Source organism: Rattus rattus, chromosome 6 (assembly GCF_011064425.1).
Source record: "Rattus rattus isolate New Zealand chromosome 6, Rrattus_CSIRO_v1, whole genome shotgun sequence".
NCBI classification, from domain to species: domain Eukaryota; kingdom Metazoa; phylum Chordata; class Mammalia; order Rodentia; family Muridae; genus Rattus; species Rattus rattus.
The window spans coordinates 84360394-84383355 of NC_046159.1; the positions used below are offsets into that span (position 1 = coordinate 84360394).

The following is a 22962-nucleotide window of genomic DNA, read 5'->3' on the forward strand; positions in this document are numbered from 1 at the left end:
ACAATGTGGCTACTTTACATTGAAATGGAAACCGAGGAAACAAAAATTACCATAGCATTACAACTCTTTTATCACAAAAGAATATTTATTGACTACCTAGGCTAACAATGGATTTTTTTGTGCTGTCGATAGTGTACATTAACAACCCCCCCGCCCCCAAAGTGAAGAATCTCAGTGAAGAGCTAAGCAACACCTGTGCCATTCTATTGGAATTGAGCTGATCAGCATTAATGGAAAAAAGTCTAGTACTAGTCTAAAACGCTGAAACTTGCCTCTGCAATACATGTAAATATCACCACCAGTATAAAATAATGACCCATCTCAGATGAATTCTGGGTATTTAAGGAAGAAGCAAACTTAAGAACTTAGATCCCATACGAAGATTGTGTGAGTACTTATTAGTTGTATAATACTCAATGGAATGTACATACGCTTAACAGTTCTGATCAACAGTTACATGCAACTCAAAGCAGAAAACTTTGAGGACATTAACTTGTTTTGCAAGTCACTCACCAAGATACACCTGTGATCCTTCTAATGAGGCTCCTCCCAAGGAACTGTTCATATGCTCATAGAGCTCCTGTGGAATGCAGAACGAGTTTAGAACTCTACACTGATACTTTAGCCACTAAGCTCCTAGAAATATGATGACCAGAGAGGGACTTTATTCTGCCACCTACTAAATAAAATAAGCAACCACAGTCTCCGAAACCTGCTAGTTTTCAGCACTCAACCCATTTCTTTTCTTGTAGACATGAACAGTAACAGGAGAGATCTGAGCAAAAAGAACAAAATGCTACTCGGGGGCGCGCTCTCTCTCTCTCTCTCTCTCTCTCTCTCTCTCTCTCTCTCTCTCTCTGTTCCTTTTCAGAACTTTAACAGAAATATAAATTAACCTTCCCTCTGTCTCCCCACTAAATTCCTAGCTGGCTCCCCTCTCACCAATGCCCAAGAAAGATAGAGAACTGTATACCACTGCCAGTCTTGAGAAGGATGTTATCTTTTTTTCAATAAAATACCAGGAACTAGAAACTGGACTTAAATTTATAGATACAATGCCATAGCAAGATATCATTCCTCCTAAGAGACACTGATAATAGTTGTTTATAGTCACTGCCTTGTCAAAAACAGTTTGAATTTAGTACTTGGGTTAATCTACTAGCACTTCAATGTTTAATGCAGATATATTATAGATAAAGATTTACTCTATTCTATATTTTAAAAATGATTTATCTTAGATTTTTATCAACATGCATGTGTGTGCCTAAAGAAGTCAGAGAAGAAGAAAGACATCAGATCCCTAGGTGGTTGTGAGCCATCAAATGTGGATGCTAGGAACCAAACTTGGGTTCTCTGTAAGAGCTTTTAAGCACTGAATCATCTCAGGTCCAAGCAAATGGATTTTCATACAATGTTTTTCTTAAACTATCAGGACTAGCCTTCACAGTACTGCCACAAGAGCTATTTGATTCATTAAGCTACCATTCACCAAACACGTATGGAAATTGATTACCTTTAGAATGGAAATTTGGGAAAAATCTTTCTCTTCAAAATATGCATGTGTAATAAGTTGAAGTTTTGCTTGAAGTAAGCCATAAAGAGGCTAAGAAAAAGAGAAACCATCATTAGGTTGATCATAGTGAACAACAGAAGCAAACAAAACCCTTCAGCTTTTAATTCAAAGATATCAGGGTGGAAAGTTTAGTAACTATCAACTGTAGGGTACACATTCAGAACCAGAAACTGTGATATCTCCTAGTCCCACTCTTTGGCAGCAGGTGAAAGCTATCTTGGCAAGGTTGTGAGACAGACTCTGGGCCAAGCTCCATCTTTCAATCTGCTTAATTAAATGCCTTAACCTCTCCATACCTCCTCACCAAGCTGATCCTGTATACCAAAAGGTGCAGCTTCTATGGCTGCGTAAAGGATTAGGTAAAGCACTTAGCAGAGTCTTTGACACATAGCAAGAATGTCAACAGCTACTGCACTGCATTCTATTGTGGCAACATTTAATCATGCTTAAGCAGTCTGGTTCTTACACCAAGTTAAACACTCATGATTTGATTTAAGTTCACATCCTTTCCCATTATTTGTGAATGGTGGGAGTACCAAATCTAGGTCCTCTACCATATTATTTTGTATATTTAAACAAAGTTATTCCTCAATTCTTATTTCTCCTACCCAAGATAGATCCACCCTTTTTATTTACATTTGAGACATTTTCTCATATTTCTCTCCCTTTTAGAATGCAAGTAATTAATACTGAACTAGTACCCATTCCTGTGAATATATGACTGTTATCATTAAGCACAATATCAGTACATTTTCATATCTACTACAATGCACTACGAACAAATGAACCTTTCTAAGTAAGCAGTTTTCATTCCTTAGTTTGTTTTAGATACAACAAAGTTGTATTTTTATCCTATTTTTATACTTGGTAGTCTCATATATGAGAATTAGATATTGCTACTCTAAAATATGGTATTTGTAAAATGAGACTAGCAAAGATATCTCAACATTGTTAGGAAAATAAAACTGACAATATAGAAAATGTTTTGAAACAGGTTCTCACTATGTAACTCTGTTTGCCTAAACTCACTATGTAGACCAGGCAGGTCTTAAACTCAGAAATCTGCTTGCCTCTGCTTCAAGTACTGAGATTAAAAGTGTATGCTACCACACTTGTATAGCCTGGCTATACAAGACTATTTAAACTGTCTGTGGATAAGGAAATTAGGTAAGTACTCAAGAAATAATCAGACAAAACATACATATATCTTATAATTGGGCCAATAAAATATTCTCAATTTTGGCTTGGAACAATTACAGAATGGCTAAGATAGTATCATAAAATATGGGTAATTAACATGATATACAGTTAGACTATTCCTTATGACATTTTGAGGGGGGGAATAAATTTTACTGTAGAATTAGGCATTTGATGCAAAGATGTCAAGATCCCCTTCGTTATCAATAGACATCAAATATTGTGTATTACTCAACTGAGCGCTATGAAAACCAACAATATCACTGTATATAGTATTTCCTTCCTCTCTCTGACCCTCTCTCCAATTCTTCCATTGTGGTGGGGAACAGAACTAGGACTTGCATAAGATAGATTAATACCCCAGTCATTTGTTTCTCTAAAGAAAATAAAAATAAGCTGAATGTGATCAAACACACATGTAATTTGAGAAGTGGAGGCAGAAGGATCAGGAGTTCAAGGTTTTAGCTATACAAAAAGTTGCAGGCCAACCTGGGCCAAAAAGGACTCTGTCTTAAAAACAAAATGATGTTACAATAGGGGCCTGGCAATGGCTCCGCTCACAGAGGTACTTGCAACTTGAGAGAGCCCCGATGAGTGAGTCTGATCCCTGACACATAAAGTCAGAGGGAGAGAAATGACCACCAAAGGTGTTCTATTGCCTCCACATGTGCACTCTGGCAGGTACTCCTCCCCCTTCTCTAGCAGCCCAAATTTTAAAGATAATGTACATGTTTAAATGTGTAATTGTTAATTTAAACTTGAAGACTATGCACCAAGAAGAAACACAACTCTGAAATTTTGTTTTAGTACAGTTATACCATGTCACTGGCTTTCCTCAAACATTCTAAAATTTAAAGTACATGTTAAGGCTAAATTTCTTAACTGCAATAGTCATGGACTTCTGTATTATCAATAAAATTGGAGAAGTTAAGATTTTTTTTAAGTTGTTAAAAGAACCGTTATCCACAGTCTTAGGAACAAACAAAAATAGATAAACGAAATGTAACAGCTGTTTCATTTGGGTCAAACTTGCTCAACTTAGAGTCTTCAGCAGAGTAGAAATGAGAGCACACTGATGGATACAGAGGAAATAAGAGCACATTAGTAAGCACCTGACTAATTTTAGCAAAGTTCTGCCTTGAATGTTAATAGGTAAGTAAGTTACTAGATCTCTTACCAGCTTGCTTAAAACACAGACACTTTTCTGAACAGTCTCTCTGGTGATGTCGGCTTGCCTTACTTTTAATGCCTATTATAAGCAAATAGTTAAGTATTAGAAATACTTTATAGCAGCATTTACAAAACAGTTTTCAATAAGAACATACAAAAATTGTGTATTTGGTTAAAGAATGCCACAGTGAATTTCAGATATGCTAGTTGAGCGAGTACCTGCCAGCCTTGTTCTGAATGTCAGAAGCTATGCCCTGGGTAGAACAGTGAGGAACAAACCCTCCTCTCCCAGAAGTTACTGGCTGATGAAAACTGCTTTACGTACAAGTCACATACCAGACCAACCATTTAGTGAGAACCAACTAACAAAAACTGACTGGATTAAAAAACAAAATTTGCTATCTTCTAAAAAAGCATACCTGTCACACATCCAAAAACTGAGAGTCACAAGGATGGAAATCCACCTATCAAACAAATGGAGCCGCCACAAAAACTAATGTTGCTAGATTCATAGCTGCTAAAGCAGACTTCAAAACTAGTCAGGAGAGATAAAGGAGGTCATCATAAATGTGTTTTTAGAAACTGATACTCAAATTTACTATGGATGTATTTCCTGTTTGTTAGTAATGCTACTGAAGTGCTGTAACATTTTCTTTTTGTACATTTCTATACATTTAACTACTACTGAATTTAATTTTTAATGTAATTTTGATGGATGCCTTCCATCTTTCACTAGTTCTCATTATATAAATTTTAATATGCTAATAAAAATAATCCACGGCAAAAAAAATTGTTAACAAATGCTGGTAACTATGTAAAGAAAGGAAAACCCTAATCATTGCTGGTAAGGGTGCAAATTGTTACAGCCATTATAGAAATCAGTATGGAGATTTGGCAAAAACCTACAAATTAAGAGCTGGAACAATGGCTCAAAAGTTAGGAATACACACTGCTCTGGCAGAGGACCCCAATTCTGTTCCCAGAACCCAAGTCAGATGAGGCACGACTACCTATTACTCCTACTCTATGGGACTGAACATCCTCTTCTGGCCTTTGCACACCTGTACTACATGAAGTTAAAGACTGTGACAAACAACCAAATGACAAACAACCAAGAAAGGATGGAGGACCTTTTCCTGCTGCTGCTCATCATCAACCATCATACCTTGGCTTCAATTTGTCGATAACAAGAGATACCATACACTGTGGCTCCATTTCCATTTCTGGGTGGCAAGTGAAAAAACACAGTATCTAAGAGAAACACAGAAAAATATAAGTAGTGACATTAGTTACTTATTACTGAACAATCAAATGTGAAATTATAATGCAGTCATTAACATAAACATAATGACACATCCAGGAACTATGTGATACTTATTTCTAGCATCAGACTTTTTCCCAAGCCTTATAGTACATGTCTGCCACAACACCTAGGAGTGTCAAAGATAGCAAGTCAAACTGACTATAAAATTACAGAAAATATATACAGGGACTGTTCCAGACTAAAGGAAAATCAAATCATAAAAACTGATGGCAACATGTGAATTCTTCAATTTTCTGAGTGCACTCAAAAAATTTGGTTTAAAAACTGGAAAAATTTGAACATAGACTAGATGTGAGATGATATTATGAAATCACTGTTAAATTATTTAGCTATGATAATACAACTGGATGCTGGGAAATGATTACATTCTTAGAGGGTGCATGCACTTAAATATTTAGAAGTCAAGTGTCTGTCATTATTCCAAATGACTTTAGAATAAAAAGTTACAAAACTGACAATACACACAAAGAAAACTTGCAAATATTCCCTATAATCTTAATTTAATTTTCCCACCAGGTTGAAAGCATCCATAATAAAAAAGTTAGGAAGAAACATAATTTCTGAGGTTACAAATCTTATAATAAAATTTATTTAAACTGTATGGTAACATCTGATTTATTTTATAAGGGATTTATTTATAAGTATTAAGTAATGCATGAGGAAAACAAGTACTCAAATGATGTTTAATCTGGTTTAATTAAGGTAGAATAGTCCTTCATTAGATGTGACAAAGCACTCCCATATGGTGGAAGAAGACTCCATAGGAAGGAAATAGGCCCAGTACTCTCTGAAGCTTCTCTTGTGCGTGTCTCACCTCCAACACATACACATTTTACAAATAATCACAACAGGTCCAAAGTAATCAAAACCATGAGAGAAATTTCAAAATTGCACTTAGTAATTCATCTATTATTTGACTGCATACCTTCCTGATAGTTATGTGCACCATCTGGTAAGGCAAGGAAAGGCAGATACTTCCATTCTTCAGGTAAAGTGTGGCTGTCATGTCCATCTCCTGGAATTAGTGGTGGGTAAGAGAATTCAACCTAAAACGGAAAAGAATGTTAGCCAAGCAGTGATCAAAGAAGGGATCTTACACTGATAAACTGTGATGCTCTTAAATCCTGAATGATGCTATTGAAGATTATCAGCAAACACAGAAGTGGAGAAAGATGGGAAGGTTTATAGACTATTCCCAGTTGACTTAAAGCGTCTAGTTATAACTCAAAGTGCTATCTACTTGTAAGTATGTTTAAACAGAATTTAGGTGCTAAGTATACTCAAAAATTCTGTAAGTGAAATTAAGGCTATGCTAGGATGACTTGGGTTCACAGTGTCTGTAACACAGTTTCTTTGGAAAAATGTGGTCCAGACTTTAAACAGCCAACTTTGGGAACACAATTCATCCATAAATTGTAGACTGCCTACCTTATGTTGGCAATTTTAGAATTCTTGTTTCCTGCTGGTAAAATTGCTACCATTAGACACTTGTTCTTGAAAATTAGAAGAATTTGCTATCAATTTTAAAATACTTAACCTCCTTTCTACATGAACACTCACGATTTTAATAGCTACATAGTACTACTACTTGTTTAGTCAATACTTCTGTTATATTAGAAGGTTTTAATAGCTGTATAAACTAGCTATTGTTATTCAATGGGCATAATAAAAATACTACTGGTTCCTACAACAAAGATACTAAAACCTTTAAAACTTCCTGAATCATAAATTACTTGTAATCAGCCCCTTATACTTAAACCATCTTTAGAATAAAGAGTAGTCACCCGAAATCCATGCCTTGATTAGAAAGATGGAACTTTCAAGCTTGTCCTTTCACCCTAGGAGAGATCCTGGAGATCAGCAAATAGCCAGTGTGTTGATCAATCATGCCCTTAGCAGTGGGGTTCAGGGAGCTCCTGAGTTGCTAAATACATGAAGATGAAGGGAAGGAATGGATGCTCCCTATCTCTCCTTCATATTCTGCTTTATATTCCACTCTCTTCATTTGGCTATTCTTGAGCTGACGGTTGTGGGAACCTTTAAATTTGACAAGTTCAAGTGGCCTGGGACCTTGGCACCTGTAACTGGCTTTGTAATAAGTCTTATGGATCCAAGCCCTTAAATTATGGGTTTTAACGTTAACTCAGAGTAGTTAATAATAGGTCTGCAGAGATGGTAAGAATCTGAGATCATACATGAACAATAAGCTTCCAGCTTCATATCTGGAGTTTCCTTTTCATACTTATCCTGATTATTATCTACTACTAAGTAGTTCATGGGCCAAAATCTAAGTAAAATTTAAGGATTAAAAAACACAGTGAGACATTAATATACATCAGTGTAAAGGAGATACAAACATCCCCCAAAAGGATAAAACTAAAACCAAGAAAATTTCAAGTATCTCTCTTTAGCCAATTCTTTTTTTTCTTTTTTTCTTTTTTTCGGAGCTGGGGTAGGCAAGCGCTCTACCACTGAGCTAAATCCCCAACCCCGAGTATCTCTCTTTAAATAACCAATTCATGTGGGTAGATCTACTCTGATTCTAATAATCTTACATATTTATTAAGAAGTGGTAACAGAAGGAAAGAAGACAATGGCTGACTTACGAAAAGTGGAAACAATAATGATGCTCTAAATCACAAGGAATAAGCTTTTTCTTTCTTATGTGTACAGGTGTCTTGCCTGCATCTATGTAAGAACACCATGCGGGTGTCTTTTTCTAGTGGTTGCCAACGAAACAGAAGGTGGGGTCCAAAGCTGAACACGAGGCAAGGATCTATCCTCAATGGCCTCCCACACGGTTAATTCCGATTTAGGTACCTAATAGGAAACATCACAACTGCCACTTAGAGTTTAAAATGATAATATAAAAAGGTGAAAGCTATGTTGAGGCCCATTAAGGGAAAGCTACTTTCTCTGGGTCAAAATAATAGAATCTTAATTATGCCTTTTGTCTTAGGAGGAGACATGACATTCTGATATGCTCCAAAGATTAGAACATTACATACTATTCTCTCTTAATCCTGGGCCAGTAAAATAGCTCAGCAGGTAATGTACTTGCAGTCATAATTCAATCCCTGAAGTCCTGTAGTGAAGGAGAGAACTCTCTTTCCAGCTGTTCTTCTAACCTCCACTTCTGTACCTGCTCTGTCACTCACCCACCAGAAAACCTGGTTAGAAAGCCTGGTTCACCTGAAGGCATCATGGAAATGGGAAAATGATCCCCTTAGTAAGATCATGTATTCATCTCCCAGAAGCACAACTCCCAAAAAGCTGCTTATAGCTTTCCCATCAAGCAGTACTACTAAGTCTGCCAACATTTCCTTTTCTATCTTTCTATTTCTTCTTTTGATACACTCCAAAACCCTAACAACACATGCCCATGCCTTTTCACTTTCTATGAAGACTCCTCCACCTCCATTTATAGCTGTTTACTGACTTCTAGGGCTGAACCCTCCTGGTTTATTGGACTCTAATTTGAAAGGCATGACTTTCAGGGACTATGAAATGGCTCAGAAGGTTAAAGGCATCAAGCTTCATATCTGGAGTCAGAACTCCCACAGTGCAAGGAGAGAACTGTTTCCAATTTGTTTCCTTTAAAATTTGCCTGAAATTAGACTATTTGACATGAAATAATTTCTCTCTCTCTCTCTTTCTCTCTCTCTCTTTCTCTCTCTCTCTCAAAATATATATATATTTCTACAGGAAATTTGCTATAGAACCCAGATTTTTATTTGTTCAAGTATAAAGTATAATTGTCAGATTGCCAGATTTAAAAATATTGTGATTCATTTATTTTTGAGACAGTGTCTCCTATGTAGTCTTGGCTGGCTGGAACTTATACTATGTAGACCAGACTGGCCTTGAAGTCAGAGATCTGCCTGCCTCTACCTCCCAAGTGCTGGAATTAAAGTTATGCGCCACCATGTCCAGCTTTTTTTTAAAATGCAATGCATGAGTATCGTATTTACACAATTTTCACCCTTTCTCTCTACTCCCAACTCCTCCCATGCCCTTCTCTCTCAGGACTTTGTCTTTGTTATTTTACACACAGAGACACACACACAAATGTTCATATAAACTACTGAGTCTATTTAGTGCCGTATGTGTGTGTGTGTGTGTGTGTGTGTGGCTGAGCACTTGAAACGATTAACTCATTATCAGGGACTTATCCGCTGTCTCCCTCTCTAAGCATCCATTAATTGGTTGTGGCTCTTCACAGTAAAAGAAAAGTAAAACTTCCATGCATATACAAAATAAAATTGAAATGTAGTTAAAAAACAAGTGATGACTTTCTCTCTTTCTCCTTTGTCTTTCCAGCCTGGCAGCTGCAAAATTTATAACTTATTGACCCTGGTGGGGTTGTTTGTTTGTTTGTTTGTTCCATTGTTTTTTGAGACTGGTTTTCTCGTGTACCCTTGCTAAAACTGTTTTGTAGACTAGGCTGTCCTGGAACTCAATGTTATACCTGCCTCTGTCTCTTGAGTGCTGGATTAACAGTGTCAATACCACCATCTGGCTCCTGGTTTTGTTTTTGTTTATCAAATGAACCTTAAACTTCTTTCTGAGTCAGTTCCTAAACTGTTAGAAAATCGGTTTCCCTGGTAAAGTTCCAACTGTCTTACAATTTTGCTTTTTCTTCCTAGGAAATATAGTGTGGGGCTGGATAGCAAAGAGCTAAGTTTCAATTTCTAACATCTACTTTGAGGGGCTCATAACTGAATGTAACTACAGGACAACTAACACACTCTTCTGGATTCCACAGGCACCTGCATACATATGGTGAACATATATACATAAACTCAGGCACGCACATACACACAAAACAAATAATCTTGGGGGGAAAAAAAAGAAAAAGAAAATAAGAGTTCGGATCTGAGATCCAAGCCAGCCTGATCTACAGACTGAGTACCAGGACACCAAAGGGCTACACAGAGAAACCCTGTCTCAAAAAAAAAAAAAAAAAAAAAAAAAAAAAGCCAGACAATAAAAAGAGAGTTATGGAGAGAGTCATAAGGCCCCACCCGTCTTTGAGAAGCTATTAGCATTTATAGGTGCTAGGGCATGGGAGTGGATCATTTTCTTTCACAGTATAGCCATTAACCTGCCCAAGTTCCAGTGACTAATTTCCCCATCCATGCTTGTGCAGTGGGTCACACTATAACAACAAAAACAAAGAAACATGAAAATAGAAGAAAGACTTGTTGAGAAGAAAATGTTCAGTAGGAGTGGAGGGCATGAAAAAGAGTAATGAGATATGAAAATGACCCAAAGATTTTACATACTTGTATGATACTGTCAAAGCATAATAAAGAAAGAAAACAGTTTGGTAAAAAAAAACAAAAACAAAAACAAAAACAAAAACAAAAAGCATACAACCTGCTCTCAAAACCCAAGAAAACAAAAACAAAAAAAATCAGTTTATTCAAGAATTAAAGATGCTAGCTATGTATACAATCCAGGACTCTATCAGAAAATAGGCCAAAAGCAAAAATTTAGATTGGTGACATGGTAACATAGTGGGTAAAGGTGCCTGTAGCCTGATAATATAAGCATGAAGACCTGAATTCATGAAAATGTTGAGAGAACTGATACCACAAATTGTCTTTTGACTTCTACACATGGGCCATACCCCATTCCAAGCACATCATATACACAATTAATAATAATAATAATAATAATAATAATAATAATAATGTTAAGGCTTGGAAAATAATTGCTCTCTATTGAACATTAAAAAATTTAAAAGTATGAACAAAATCAAAGAGCTTACGTGATACATACTTGATTATTTAATAAAAGATTATGGCAATCTGATTTGTGGGCTGGCCCAGCCTGGTAAGTATTGCTGCTGCTCTTACTCCTCAAAGAAGCTTTTTTCTTCATAGAAATCTACAACTGGTCAAAATGCAGAGGACAACAACTGACCATGAGGTACATAACCCAAGCTGATGATATATTTATAGCACAATCTCTACACCTGATGCTCAGGGAACATGGTAGAAGCAGTGTGTGGAAAGATTCTAGGAGTCAGAGGACAAGGACATCTGTGAGATAATATCTTCTATATATAGCAGGAAAGCTGCACACAAGAACTCTCAGTAATGTGGTTGTTTACACAATGACAACAGTAGGTAGGGCAAGCAGAAAGGGCCCCATACCTAGATGAAGAGCTATAGGTAATTCATTGAGCTAGATATGGAGACTCAGTCTTCTCCAAGGACATATCCCTGATAGGTTATCTATTCCAAGTAGTCAACCCTAAACACATACACACCAGCAACACTAAACATACTCAGCAGGTTAAATTTATATGTGTGGATGATTATGTGCAGCACACATGCTTGCATGTGTGTAACAGATGAAATGATAAATTTGAGGAGAGGGAGGGACACAAGAGAAATTGGAAGAGGTGTAAAGAATGTAAATAAAATATTCATATGTGACAAAAAAGAGCAGGGCATGGCAGCAAATAAATCTTTATTTTTGTTTTAAGATAGGATCTCTCTATTATATAGCCCTGTTGTCCTGGAACTCAGTCTGTGGACCAGGATGGCCTTAAACTCACAGAGATCTACCCTTTGTACTTACTAGGCAAGCACTCTACCACTGAGCTACCTACATTCCCTAGTCTAGGATTAGATTCTTAGTGCTTTGTTTCTACAATACCCTAGGTAGGTGTAACTTTTAAAAGATCAATAATTAATCAAGCTACTTTAAGCATCAAATAGAGGAAAAACTAGGATTTATTTGCTTCATTGGAATTATTATATATTATTTGGCAATAGAAACTGAGAAGGGCAAATTACGAAGCTATTTGGATTTGATGGTCTTAGAGAAACATAATATAGGCCTCCTGCTTCTGGCACAAAACTTACTTTACAAAAGCAGTCACTTTTACCTGCATGCTAAAACCAAAAGTCAAAGGCAGAGAGAGAGAGAGAGAGAGAGAGAGAGAGAGAGAGAGAGAGAGAGAGAGAGAGAGAGAGAGAATTGCAGGTTGCTTGTATCTTTGCTTTTTAAAAAAAAATCTTTTATTATTTTTTATTTATATGTGTACAGTGTAGCTGTTTTGAGATGTACCAGAAGAGGGCATCAGATCCCATTACAGATGGTTGTGAGCCACCATGTGGTTGCTGGGATTTGAACTTAGGACCTCTGCAAGAGCAGCCAGTGCTCTTAACCACTGAGCCATCGCTCCAGCCCTGTATCTTTGCTTTTAAGAACAGTTCTCTGTTCTCTAGTCTTTATGCAGCACTATATACTGTTTCCTTTGTTGAAATTTATATTAGCAATAAAACCAGTAAGAAAGGCAGAAAACGTAATGAATCTTGGCTTTCAAATGACAGCAAGAATCAGAAGACTACCCTATCTTCTATCAATTCTGATTTTTCTTTCCTTTCCAGAGCTCCATTCAGTGTAGTTCTGAAGCGAGCTTCCACAATGACTATACTGCCACACACGGACACACATGGCACAGGAAGCAAGGTTACTACTTCTGACTGACTCCAGGGCTGTTTTTCAAAACAGTATGATCTCAGCAATCTTTTTTTTTTTCAGTGTGATTTTTGTCATTTTGTCGCTTTACTCCTAGCTTATAAAGCAACTAGTTAGTTCAAAGGCTGTAGTCATGAAGTACTAAAAAATCATAATAGCACACACAATAATGCTACTTTCTCTTTAGTGTTATTCTACATCTTTCTAATCTGAGGATAAAAGGATAGAACATCTTAAAGTTAATAGTCTCTTTTTGAGGCAGGATCTAAGTATCCTGTCCAACTTAAGGTAATCAATTTGCCACAGCCTCCCATTTGCTGGATGTGTGCTGTGTACCACCACACCTAGATTGAAGTTAACAGTCGACACACACCTATACAAACACACACACACACACACACACACACACACACACACGCGCGCGCGCGCGCGCGCGCGCGCGCGCAGCTAGCTAGCTAGCTAGCAGTTCTCCACTCCCTTTTCTACTTTTGTTATCTTCTAATGTTACATTCTCTGTGAAAAGAAAGAAACCAAATGCTTTGTTTTCTATTAGCAGTACTCCGTTTTTTCAACACCTTAGGTATTCAATATATACATCCACTAGCGCATTATGACATCATTGCCTTCCAGTGTTTGTTCAGATTAAACAACCCTATTCTATTTTGCTCCTCTGCCTTCAAAACAAAGCAAATGCTCTGTTCAGACGGTAGGTTGAAGAGTAAGCTAAGAAGCTGGCTCCATTTGCACTATCCATGTCCATTTGCACTATCTGTTTGGCACGTTACATTTTCATTTACTGCAATCGACTTGGAGGGTCAACCTAACCAAAAGAATAGTTCTGGGCAGGATCAAATCTTACATGGCACAAAGAGAAGGGGGCGGGGCCGCTCGCCAACCCTAAACTACAGATTCGGAGGCTTGCGGGAGATAAACAAAGGAAGCTGATTCTTCAGAGCGGAGCCTACAAGTGCGTCAGCCTACTTGAGCATTCGTGTGGAAACCCATAGCTCACTACATGCCGGCGTTCAAACGCCGAGTTTTTCCTCAAGATTTCCTTTACGGTTAGACACCCAGCAGGTCGGTGGAGATTGACAGGGAACAGAAGGCTCGACCGTCCTTCTTTCTCTAAACCCGAACCCCCGCTGCTCGTCACACAATTCCCAGAGGCACAACGCGCGGGAGGCCGCGGGGCGCCGAGTAGGCGCGGGCCGGTCCTCACCTGGCAGCCCTTCTTGTGGTGAAAGCCGACCACCACGATATGCAGGACAGGCCCGCAGGGGGCGCCGTCACTTTCACGCCCAGCCTTCTCCATGGGCGCTCGCCGTAGACCGGCACCGCGACTCCAAACGCCGAGGCCGGGCCGCACAAAGCAGAGCGACGGCTTTCAGATGTCAACCGGAGCGCCACATACGCGCTGCGCCACGGGCTCGGGGGCCGCCGACCAGCTCCCTCACCTCCGCGAAGCCCCACGGGGCCTCCACCGCTCTGCTTCATCCGCTTCCGCAGCTTCCGGGCTGTCACCTGACGCTACAGCCGCCTCCGGCAGGGCGGGGCGGTACCCTGAGACCCATGTCCCGGCAGGGTCTGAGGCAGTGTGGGCGGAGCCTGACTAGGGGGCGGGATTAAAGGAAAATAAGTCGGAGAAGGGCGGGGTTGTATAACAAGAGAGGCGGGACTGTTTGAGAGCAGGATTGGCGGAAGAGGTTGAAGGCGGGGCCTATAGGACCTGTGAGGCGGGGCGGAGCGGGCGGGGCGGGGCGGGGCAAGGTAAGGCAGAAGCTGACCATCAGGGACCCTTTGCAGTCTGTGGTGGAGAGGCATAGGAGTTGAATTGGCTTCCACTTAAACCTGCTCCTTTCTCCCTACGATCTTTGTCAAATCACTTCCTTCTAAAAATCTATTTTTCCTTCATGAAATATCCTTACTCCTCCTCCTTCAATTTTACTTATTTATAAACGTATTTTCACTCCTTAAATCTTTCGTGGAATCTCTCAGCCTTGAGTTTTAAATGTTTCACAACGACGCATGCATTTTCATGAAGTTTGGAATCTTGTGTATTCAACGTTGAAATTAAGTTGCTTGCTTACTCAAATTTTTCTTTACTTTCACTCTAGAATTTTTTCATTTAATTTTTTTTCTGTACAGTCCCATGTACTAGGCTGCAAGTGTGTAATGCTACAACTTGAGGAGCTGAAGTAAGAGAGTTCCAAGTTTCAAGCCAACCTGGGCTACATTGTCTTAGAAATGTGCTCACAAGGTCAAAGATCACTACTGCAAGTATAATGACCCAGCAAAGCTTTATAACTTTCAAGTCACTCCAGGTGTGGTGGTGCGTGCCTTTAATTCAAACACTCACTCCAGAGGCAGAGGCAGGCAGATTTCTGAGTTTGAGACCAGCCTGGTCTACAGAGCAAGTACCAGGACAGCCAGAGCTACACAGAATCGCTGTCTTGAAAAACAATGACGATGATAACAACAACAGCAGCAACAGCCTATGGAGTAAAACTACCACATTCCCAGATGTAGTTATAGAGTCTAATCAATGCTCTTTGAATTTATTATATCTCATGTATGCTCATTGGCACACTCCTTAATCTTTGTAAAATCTCATACAGAGTAAGGCCACACTCATTAATGAAGCCCCCTTCTTTTCTTGCTTTTCTTTTCTATCTGTATTCCTGTTTTGTTTTCATCAGAAAAAGAATACAGCCGATGCTTTACATCTTCCCTGATATGAACTGCAAAAAGAAACTTGCTAGTGTTCATTTTGTTCATATGTGGTAGTTTTACTGTGCCAAGGCAGATAAATTGTTGCTTGAATGTGGTTTATGGTTATAAAATAACCTTTCTTTTACATTTATTTTGCCTGTTGGAGTGTCTATGTGGTAATGGGAGTACAGCTTTTGGGAGTTGGTATGCCTCTACCTTGTGAGTTCCAGAGGTTGGACTTGGCTCATTTGGCTTGGCATCACTCACCTTTACCATCACTGAGCCGTCTCACCAGCCCCCTCAATAACATACATGTGCAAGCAATTAATAATGCTACCTATATGCTGTTCTACCCAAAGCCAAATAGAATGTTAGCATTAGGAAACAAAGATCTATAAGTAACACTACATCACATAGAATAGTTTGCTATGGGCTGGAGAGATGGCTCAGCTGTTAAAGGATAGGCTAACAACCAAAAATATAAGAATAGTTTGCTGTATATTAGATCGTGTCCTAACCAATTTTCATAGGTTATTTCATTTAATCATTAAAATAATGAGAGAGATAGCTCCGAGGTTGAGAGCATTGGTTCCTCTTCTAGAAGACCTGGGTTTGATTCCCAGCATCTGCATGGGATTCATAATTATAATTTAAGTTCCAAGGGATCTGATACCTTCCCTGACCTCCATGGACACCAGGCACATATGTAGTGCACAGACAATAGGCTGGTTTGAGTAAGAATGAACTCCATAGGCTCATATGTTTGAATGTTTAATTACTAAGGGTTGGAACTGTTTGAAAAGATTAGAAGGATTAGTAGGTGTGGCCTTATTGCAGTAGGATTGGCCTTAGAGGAAGTATGTCACTTGGGGGGGCGGGGAGGGGAGGTGAGCTTTAAGGTTATCAAAAGCCCTGTCAGGTCCAATCTCTTTCTCTTGACTTGTGGATCAGGACGTAGATCTCCACTACTGCTTCAGTGCCATGGAGCACACACCCCACCCCTTCAAGAATGATAATGAACTAAAGCTCTATAGCTTGAAGCAAGTTCCTAATTAATGTTGATATGTTATCTTGGTCACGGTGTCTCTTCATAGTAATAGGAAGGTCACAAAGACACATATACATGCAAACAAAACATCCATATACATAATTAATAATTAAAACTAATATTGTATTTGGTATTACCACCAGTGCTTCAAACAGGTAAGCTGAGATTTAAAAAGCATAAATAATGTACCCATAAGAAAAAGTAGTTAGTAGAAACTGTGCTGGGGCTAGTGAGATGGCTCAATAGGTAAAGATGCTTTCTGCCAAGCTTGTTGACCAGAGTTTGAGTCCCAGAACTCACATAATAGAAGGAAAGAACACATTCCTTCCAATTTTCTGCTGTTACACACATATGTGTGCACTCATGTGGTGCACACAATTAAAGGTAATGTTAAAAACATTTTTAAAAGCTTTTAAAAACTGCGAAGTTTGGATTTGAAAAAAAGCCACTAAATTCAGAACCAATGGATTTAATCACTATACTATGTCCCAATGTTCTTAGTTTTGAGGAACTCAGTTTTTTTTTAAGGGTAGGTGCTTTGTTGAATAATTATATTAAAAAATACATCCAAATAACTTTGACAGCTATTGACAGTGCTGCCAGCCAGCATCAGACTCCAAAAAGACTACACAAGTCAGGAGAGGTGATCATTTCTGATCAGGGTCTTGAAAAATGAACATCTTTACCAGAACATTGAGGAATAGCATGAAGTTAAATAGGAAAAAACTGAAGACTGGGGTTATTCAGGAAAAAAAAACCCCACATTTTGAAAGGCAAGTGTTTTATGTTAAATGTAGAAGAAATAAATGGTTATGGCTCAAAGACAAGATCAACAAGAAAAGCTTGTAAGTGACATATACCCACGACACACAATATTTCCTTTTCTCAGGATGCTACTTTTGTCTCTTCTCTGCTTTTCCATCCTTAATCACTGTGCGGGATTAGACTCCCAACAACTCCTCAGTTCTTTAAGCTGTTATGTGTGGCCAGGGGACAGTGTTTTAACTTTTTTTTTTTTTTAAGCACAAGAAACTTAATCCTGATTCTTGCTTCAAAGGACGGCTGTAAAGTGTGTTTGCAATTGCTTCGGCACCTAGTAGATACAAAAAATTTATCCTTTGGGAGTGGAAGAAAAGCCACCACTGGCTTGGAATTGAGAATGGGATTGAGTTATCTAAGTTCCTTGGAGGCATTGCTTTCTATATTAAATTCTGTAGTTCTGTGTACATGGAATGTATTATTTGTCCTTCTTCCCACTCACTTGGTTGAAGACTTTTCTGGACATTGTTTTACATACCCAGCAAGCTGGTAGTCAGACAGTATTTGATGGATATGTTTGTTCAACGAAGGAAAGGATCGTGCTTACCAAACACTGTAAAATGAATGCTGTTCATAATGATCTCTCATATTAGATTGTTTGATTTTAAGTCTATCACATGATATGGACAAAGGCAAAGAATTTATCTGCTTTAAAAACAACAATAAAACAAACAAGCAAACAAACAAAAACACTAGGGCTCAAACTCAGGGCCTCATCAATGTTAGGAAAGTACTCTATAGTGAAGCTACTAGCTAACCCTTGTTAGTTTTAATTTTTTCTTTTATGTCAGGGTCTAAGGTGGCCATGATGGCAACTGAAGCCTCCTTCTGTCTCTGGGTTTACTGGCCATTCCACATTAAAAGGGGCCTTTTCAATCTTTTCCAACACAGAAGTGTGATAGCAAGGTTTCCAAACATGATGGTGAAAACATACAGAACGACATCTTTCTGTTGCCTGTAAGTCAAAAACTGATGACTTTAAAACCTGTAATAAACTAGACTCCTAGAAACGATACGAAGAAATTAAATAAGTATTAAAACCTTTTTTTAAAAGGATAATGAAAAATAATGCTGCTTATGGATTTTCAGTCCTCTGTCCTTAAAAGTAACAGATTCCTTAAGAAAATGAGTAGTTGTTAAGGAACACGCTGAACTATGGTGGGAAATATAAATTGATTATTTTGCTCTGAAGAAAAATGCCGGCTTGAGATGCAACCTTCTAAAGGAAAGTTAGCCAACTCGGAGATCTCATTTGCTGTGGTCTTCTGGAGGCAAACTATCTCTGAAGTTTAGTAAAACTTCAGGGGACTATAGTCCAGTTGGTGGCAGGGATAGAGGGCCGAACCTCTCTACAGAGCTCTACAATCGCAAGATCGGCCTCCGATTAGTCTTGTCTGACCCAGCTGTGGGAAAAGGGCGGAAGCGCGCTATTTTAAAGTCTGCGCCGGTGTCCTTATGCCACTTCCGGCGTGGCCATGGCGGCTAACGCGACCACGAACCCGTCTCAACTCCTGCCACTAGGTAAAAGTCTTGCTTGGGGAGCGGGCGGGTTGCTACAGTTCCACGTTGGGGGCCGAGGCTGGGCCGCCGCCCTTCCGAGCTCGACTGTACCGCCCTTGGCGTCGCTGGGAAGACAGACCGTTTTGCCTGTCGGTGGTCGGCGAAGGTCTCACTTAGTGAAGGACATGCTCGGCCTTCTTTTTGAGCTCGCCAATAAGATGTCATGGGTACCAGTCCCAGTTCTCTGCGTGGCCTTTTCGGCCTCTAGATTAGGCAGACCCTGTATTAGGCATTGCATCCACGGTATACAGTGAATCTTAAAATAGAAATCTGGAAACTAGCTCCCTTATTCATTAATTCAACAAGCAGTTCCCGCGCAGTGCCAGAGAACTGTTGAATAACGAACTTAAATTACAGCCATTGCTTTCAGATAGCAGCACACCAGCACACATCGTGCTGAACAATTCCAAGATGCTGAGACGCTCAGGTTGGTCTTGGAGCTCAGAGAAGAAGTGACAGGAAAGCTGGTGTCTCTAATAATGCTTCTCCCCTGTAATGCTTTGGGTCTGGTGAACGTAGTGAAAGTGGCTGTGATTGAAAGTTTTTACAATGTTAGATATTGTTTATCGGTACAAACACTGATGAAGGAAAACAGTCATGGTTTCCATCTCATGGTGTTTGTATTTTCCTATATTAATCAATTAATCTAAATAAAAATCACAGTCCTATTAATTGCAAATAAAGAGTTAAGTGAAAGCTAAAGCAGACATTTGTGCTAATGATTGAACAGAGATTTGTATAAGATGTAAAATTATTGAGTATTGATTCATGGCTTCAGATACATATGTAGCAGAGGATGGCCTTGTCTGACATTAGTGGGAGGGGAGGCCCTTGGTCCTGTGGAGGTTTGATGCCCCAGCATAGGGAGAGGCTGGAGTGGAGGGGCAGGAGTGTGGGAGCACTCTCATAGAGGCAAAGAGGAGGTGGGAGAGAGCGGATGTCAGAGGAGGGCTGTGGAGGGGTAATCAGGAGGGGGATATCATTTGAGATGTAAACGAATGGAATGATTAATAAAAATAAATAAAAAGCAAAATAAATGTTGAATGTTTTTGCCTATCTATAATGATAAGAAAATAATAAAGTAGGCATTCAAATGTTTGTTGATTTAATAAGTGGGTAAAACTACCTCTTTCCTTCCACAGAGCTTGTGGACAAGTGTATAGGATCAAGAATTCACATTGTGATGAAGAGTGATAAAGAAATCGTGGGTACACTTCTAGGATTTGATGACTTTGTCAGTATCCTTTTTATAAGTGGTAATGATGTAGGGTTTTAAAGATGTATTAATATAAGTAAGAACTATAGACAGACGAAGTCTTTCTGGTTATTACATTAATAATTTTGTTTTCCAGGAACTTGGTAGCATTTTAAGAGGTGTGTTTGGTGATAGGGTTTTTGCCAACAACAAACCTTTGAATTTGCACTACCATAATGTTGAACATATTTGAAACCAAACAAAAACATACACCAGAATAAAGTCAACCTTGTTTATTTTCTTAACGTCGAATTTCAGATATGGTGTTGGAAGATGTCACAGAGTTGTGAGTAGTTAAAGAATTGGGGAGGAGGGGAGGACATCTCTTATCGAGTAATCTCTGTTTACTTTTCTGTTCCTGTGAAGAGACAGTATAACAAAGTCATCTTATAGAAGAAGGCTTTAACTGAGGGCTTGCTTGTAGCTTCAGATGATTAGAGTCCTTGACCCTCCTGGTGGGGATTGTGGCAGCAGGCAGCAAGGTGTGCATCTGGAGCAGTAGCTAGGAGCTTATATGTTGAGACAACAACCAGGAGACAGAGAGAGGGAGAGAGAGTTCGAATATGAGTTAGCAGTAACCGGGTGTAGTTTAGGCTTTTGAAATCTCAAAGCCCACTCCCATTGACACACCTCCTCCAAAAAGGCCACACCTCCTAATCATTCCCAGTCTACTGAGGACCAAGTGGAGGCCCTTCTTTTTTAAACCTCCATAGCAGCTTTAGTATGATTGGTTAAAAAAAAATTACTTGTTGGAAAATACCTTAACATTGAAACATTATTTACTGGTATTTGTGAGGTCCAGTTAGAGAATTATTATCTTAATATTCCTGAATTTTTAAGAATTGCGAGCAAGCTTTATGGTGAATTATATTTACATGAATGTTATCCAGTGGACAGTTTATATTTCTGAAACTTACTGTAATTGTATAAGTTCACATTCATTCATATGTAAGAATAGCAGCTTGGTACTAGGGATGGAACCCAGGGCCGTGTGTGTGTGTGTGTGTGTGTGTGTGTGTGTGTGTGTGTGTGTGTGTGTACACTCTTCCAGCAAGCTATTCTCCTTGCCCCAGTAATAACTCTTAGGGAGGGAAAGTGTTTCCAAAATACTGCATTTGATTACTTGTTTATCCTGACTCCATTTTAATCTGTTTATTTAGTGAAATTACACCAGAAGGAAGAAGAATTACAAAATTAGATCAAATTCTACTAAATGGAAATAATATAACAATGGTAAGATATTAAAACTTTTCTTTTGAAATTATTTTACTTTTGTGGTGCAGGAATTACGGAACTGACTTAAACTGATAGTTGACAGTGTTCATGGCCTAGGCGCGAGGCTGAGATGGGAAGGGAGCCTTGGTGCCCCAAGGCAGCTGTGGAAAGAGCATTGGTCTAAGCTTGACGTTAGTTTGCTTATTAGTCTTTGTAGACTTTTAGCTCATCAGAAATCATCAGTAACGTAAACGTCAGTCAGTGATGTAGGGATTACATACAGAGGACTTGGAGAAGATGGGATTTGAAGGATGGGGGAGAGGCAAAGCTAGCTTTGGTCCATGAGGAACACTCAGGGTTTCTTAGGTGATGTGATAGTGTTATTAATAAACTCTTTTTCTCCAATGCAGCTGGTTCCTGGAGGAGAAGGGCCTGAAGTATGAGTGGATTTCCTTGACTTATGCTGGATTCTGGCTTTGTTTTCTTCAAACCTTTAATGTTTAGATTCTATAAAATGAAGTTTCCGTTAAAGGGAAACACTTTGAAGATATACATCCATTTTTCTAAGCTAATCATGGTTATTTTGGGAAAAGAAGAGTTTTGTTTTGTCTTGTTTTTTTAAAGACTAAAAAAATAAAGATGGTTTTGGTTAACTGTGATTTGATTTATTATGTTGAAATAGCTAGTGGAACAAATATAGTTATTTTGATACTTGGTTTCATATTGATTTCTGTTCATTTGTATTACTTCGATTGGGGAGGGGTAAGTTTACTTAGTGGCTTGAGGGTAGGGTAGAGCAAAGGAGATCCTCCTGAAGTGATGTCCTCCAATAGCTGCTCCTGGCCTCTTTGCTGAAAGTGAACTTACCTCTTGTTTTTTCATAAAGACTTTGTTCGTTTTTATGTGTATGAGTGTCTTCTCTGCATGTAGGTCTGCTGCCTGTGCAGGTCTGCAGAGGCCAGGAGGTTGTTTGGTCCCTGGTACTAGACTTACTGTGGGTTGTCACCTGCAATGTGAGTCTGGGAATTAAACCTGGGTTCTCTCTGAGGAACCAGTGCTCTTAACCATCGTGCCATCTCTTCAGCTCTTGAACTTAAACAGTATCACTCCAAAACAAAATGAGTTTGAATATATATCATTTAAAAAACCTTCATGATCCCTTAAGAAAATTCAGTTCAAATTCTGATATTCCCTAATGATGCTTTTCATATCGAATTCAGTTTTTATTAATTCCTATAAAAAACACAAACCATGTGTGTTGTATTGTGCAAGTGCAGGTTAGCAAAAGGTAGAATCACATCTTATATTTTCCTGGCTTGAAAAAACACTAATTTTATTTTTTTAATGTATACGAGAGCCTGCCTGTATCTCTGTGTACCACTTACCCGCTTTGTACCCTGGAGGCCAGAAGATGTTGGGTCCCCTGGAATTACAAGGGGTTGTGAACTTTATATGGATGCCTGAAATGAACTGGGGTCATGTGCAAGTCCATCGAGTGTTTTCAATTGCTGAGCCATCTCTCCAGCTCTATCTTGTCCTATATTTAAACCAACAGCGACAACAATAAACATGTCCTTACTCTGGGTATGAATGTG

At 38.9% G+C, this 22962-nt stretch overlaps 2 protein-coding genes across 2 annotated transcripts in view; one reads left to right on the top strand and one right to left on the bottom strand.

Annotated features, from left to right (window-relative positions):
• Avl9 (AVL9 cell migration associated) overlaps window positions 1-14304 on the bottom strand; it is a 47233-nt gene extending 32929 nt beyond the window's left edge. The window contains exons 1-6 of the mRNA XM_032906435.1: window positions 13981-14304; window positions 6190-6310; window positions 5106-5191; window positions 3948-4019; window positions 1514-1603; window positions 514-580 (exon numbers count right to left, since the gene is read on the bottom strand). Of these exons, the coding sequence (XP_032762326.1) occupies window positions 514-580; window positions 1514-1603; window positions 3948-4019; window positions 5106-5191; window positions 6190-6310; window positions 13981-14073 (529 nt within the window). The 5' untranslated portion in view covers window positions 14074-14304. The remainder of the gene's footprint in view (window positions 1-513; window positions 581-1513; window positions 1604-3947; window positions 4020-5105; window positions 5192-6189; window positions 6311-13980) is intronic.
• A 4441-nt stretch (window positions 14305-18745) lies between these two features.
• On the top strand, window positions 18746-22026 carry Lsm5 (LSM5 homolog, U6 small nuclear RNA and mRNA degradation associated). Its single transcript, XM_032906436.1, has 5 exons — window positions 18746-18858; window positions 20040-20135; window positions 20411-20438; window positions 21313-21385; window positions 21778-22026. The coding sequence occupies exons 1-5, from the start codon at window positions 18813-18815 to the stop codon at window positions 21808-21810; spliced, it is 276 nt and encodes a 91-aa protein (XP_032762327.1). The 5' UTR covers window positions 18746-18812; the 3' UTR covers window positions 21811-22026.
• The last annotated feature ends 936 nt before the right edge of the window (window positions 22027-22962 follow it).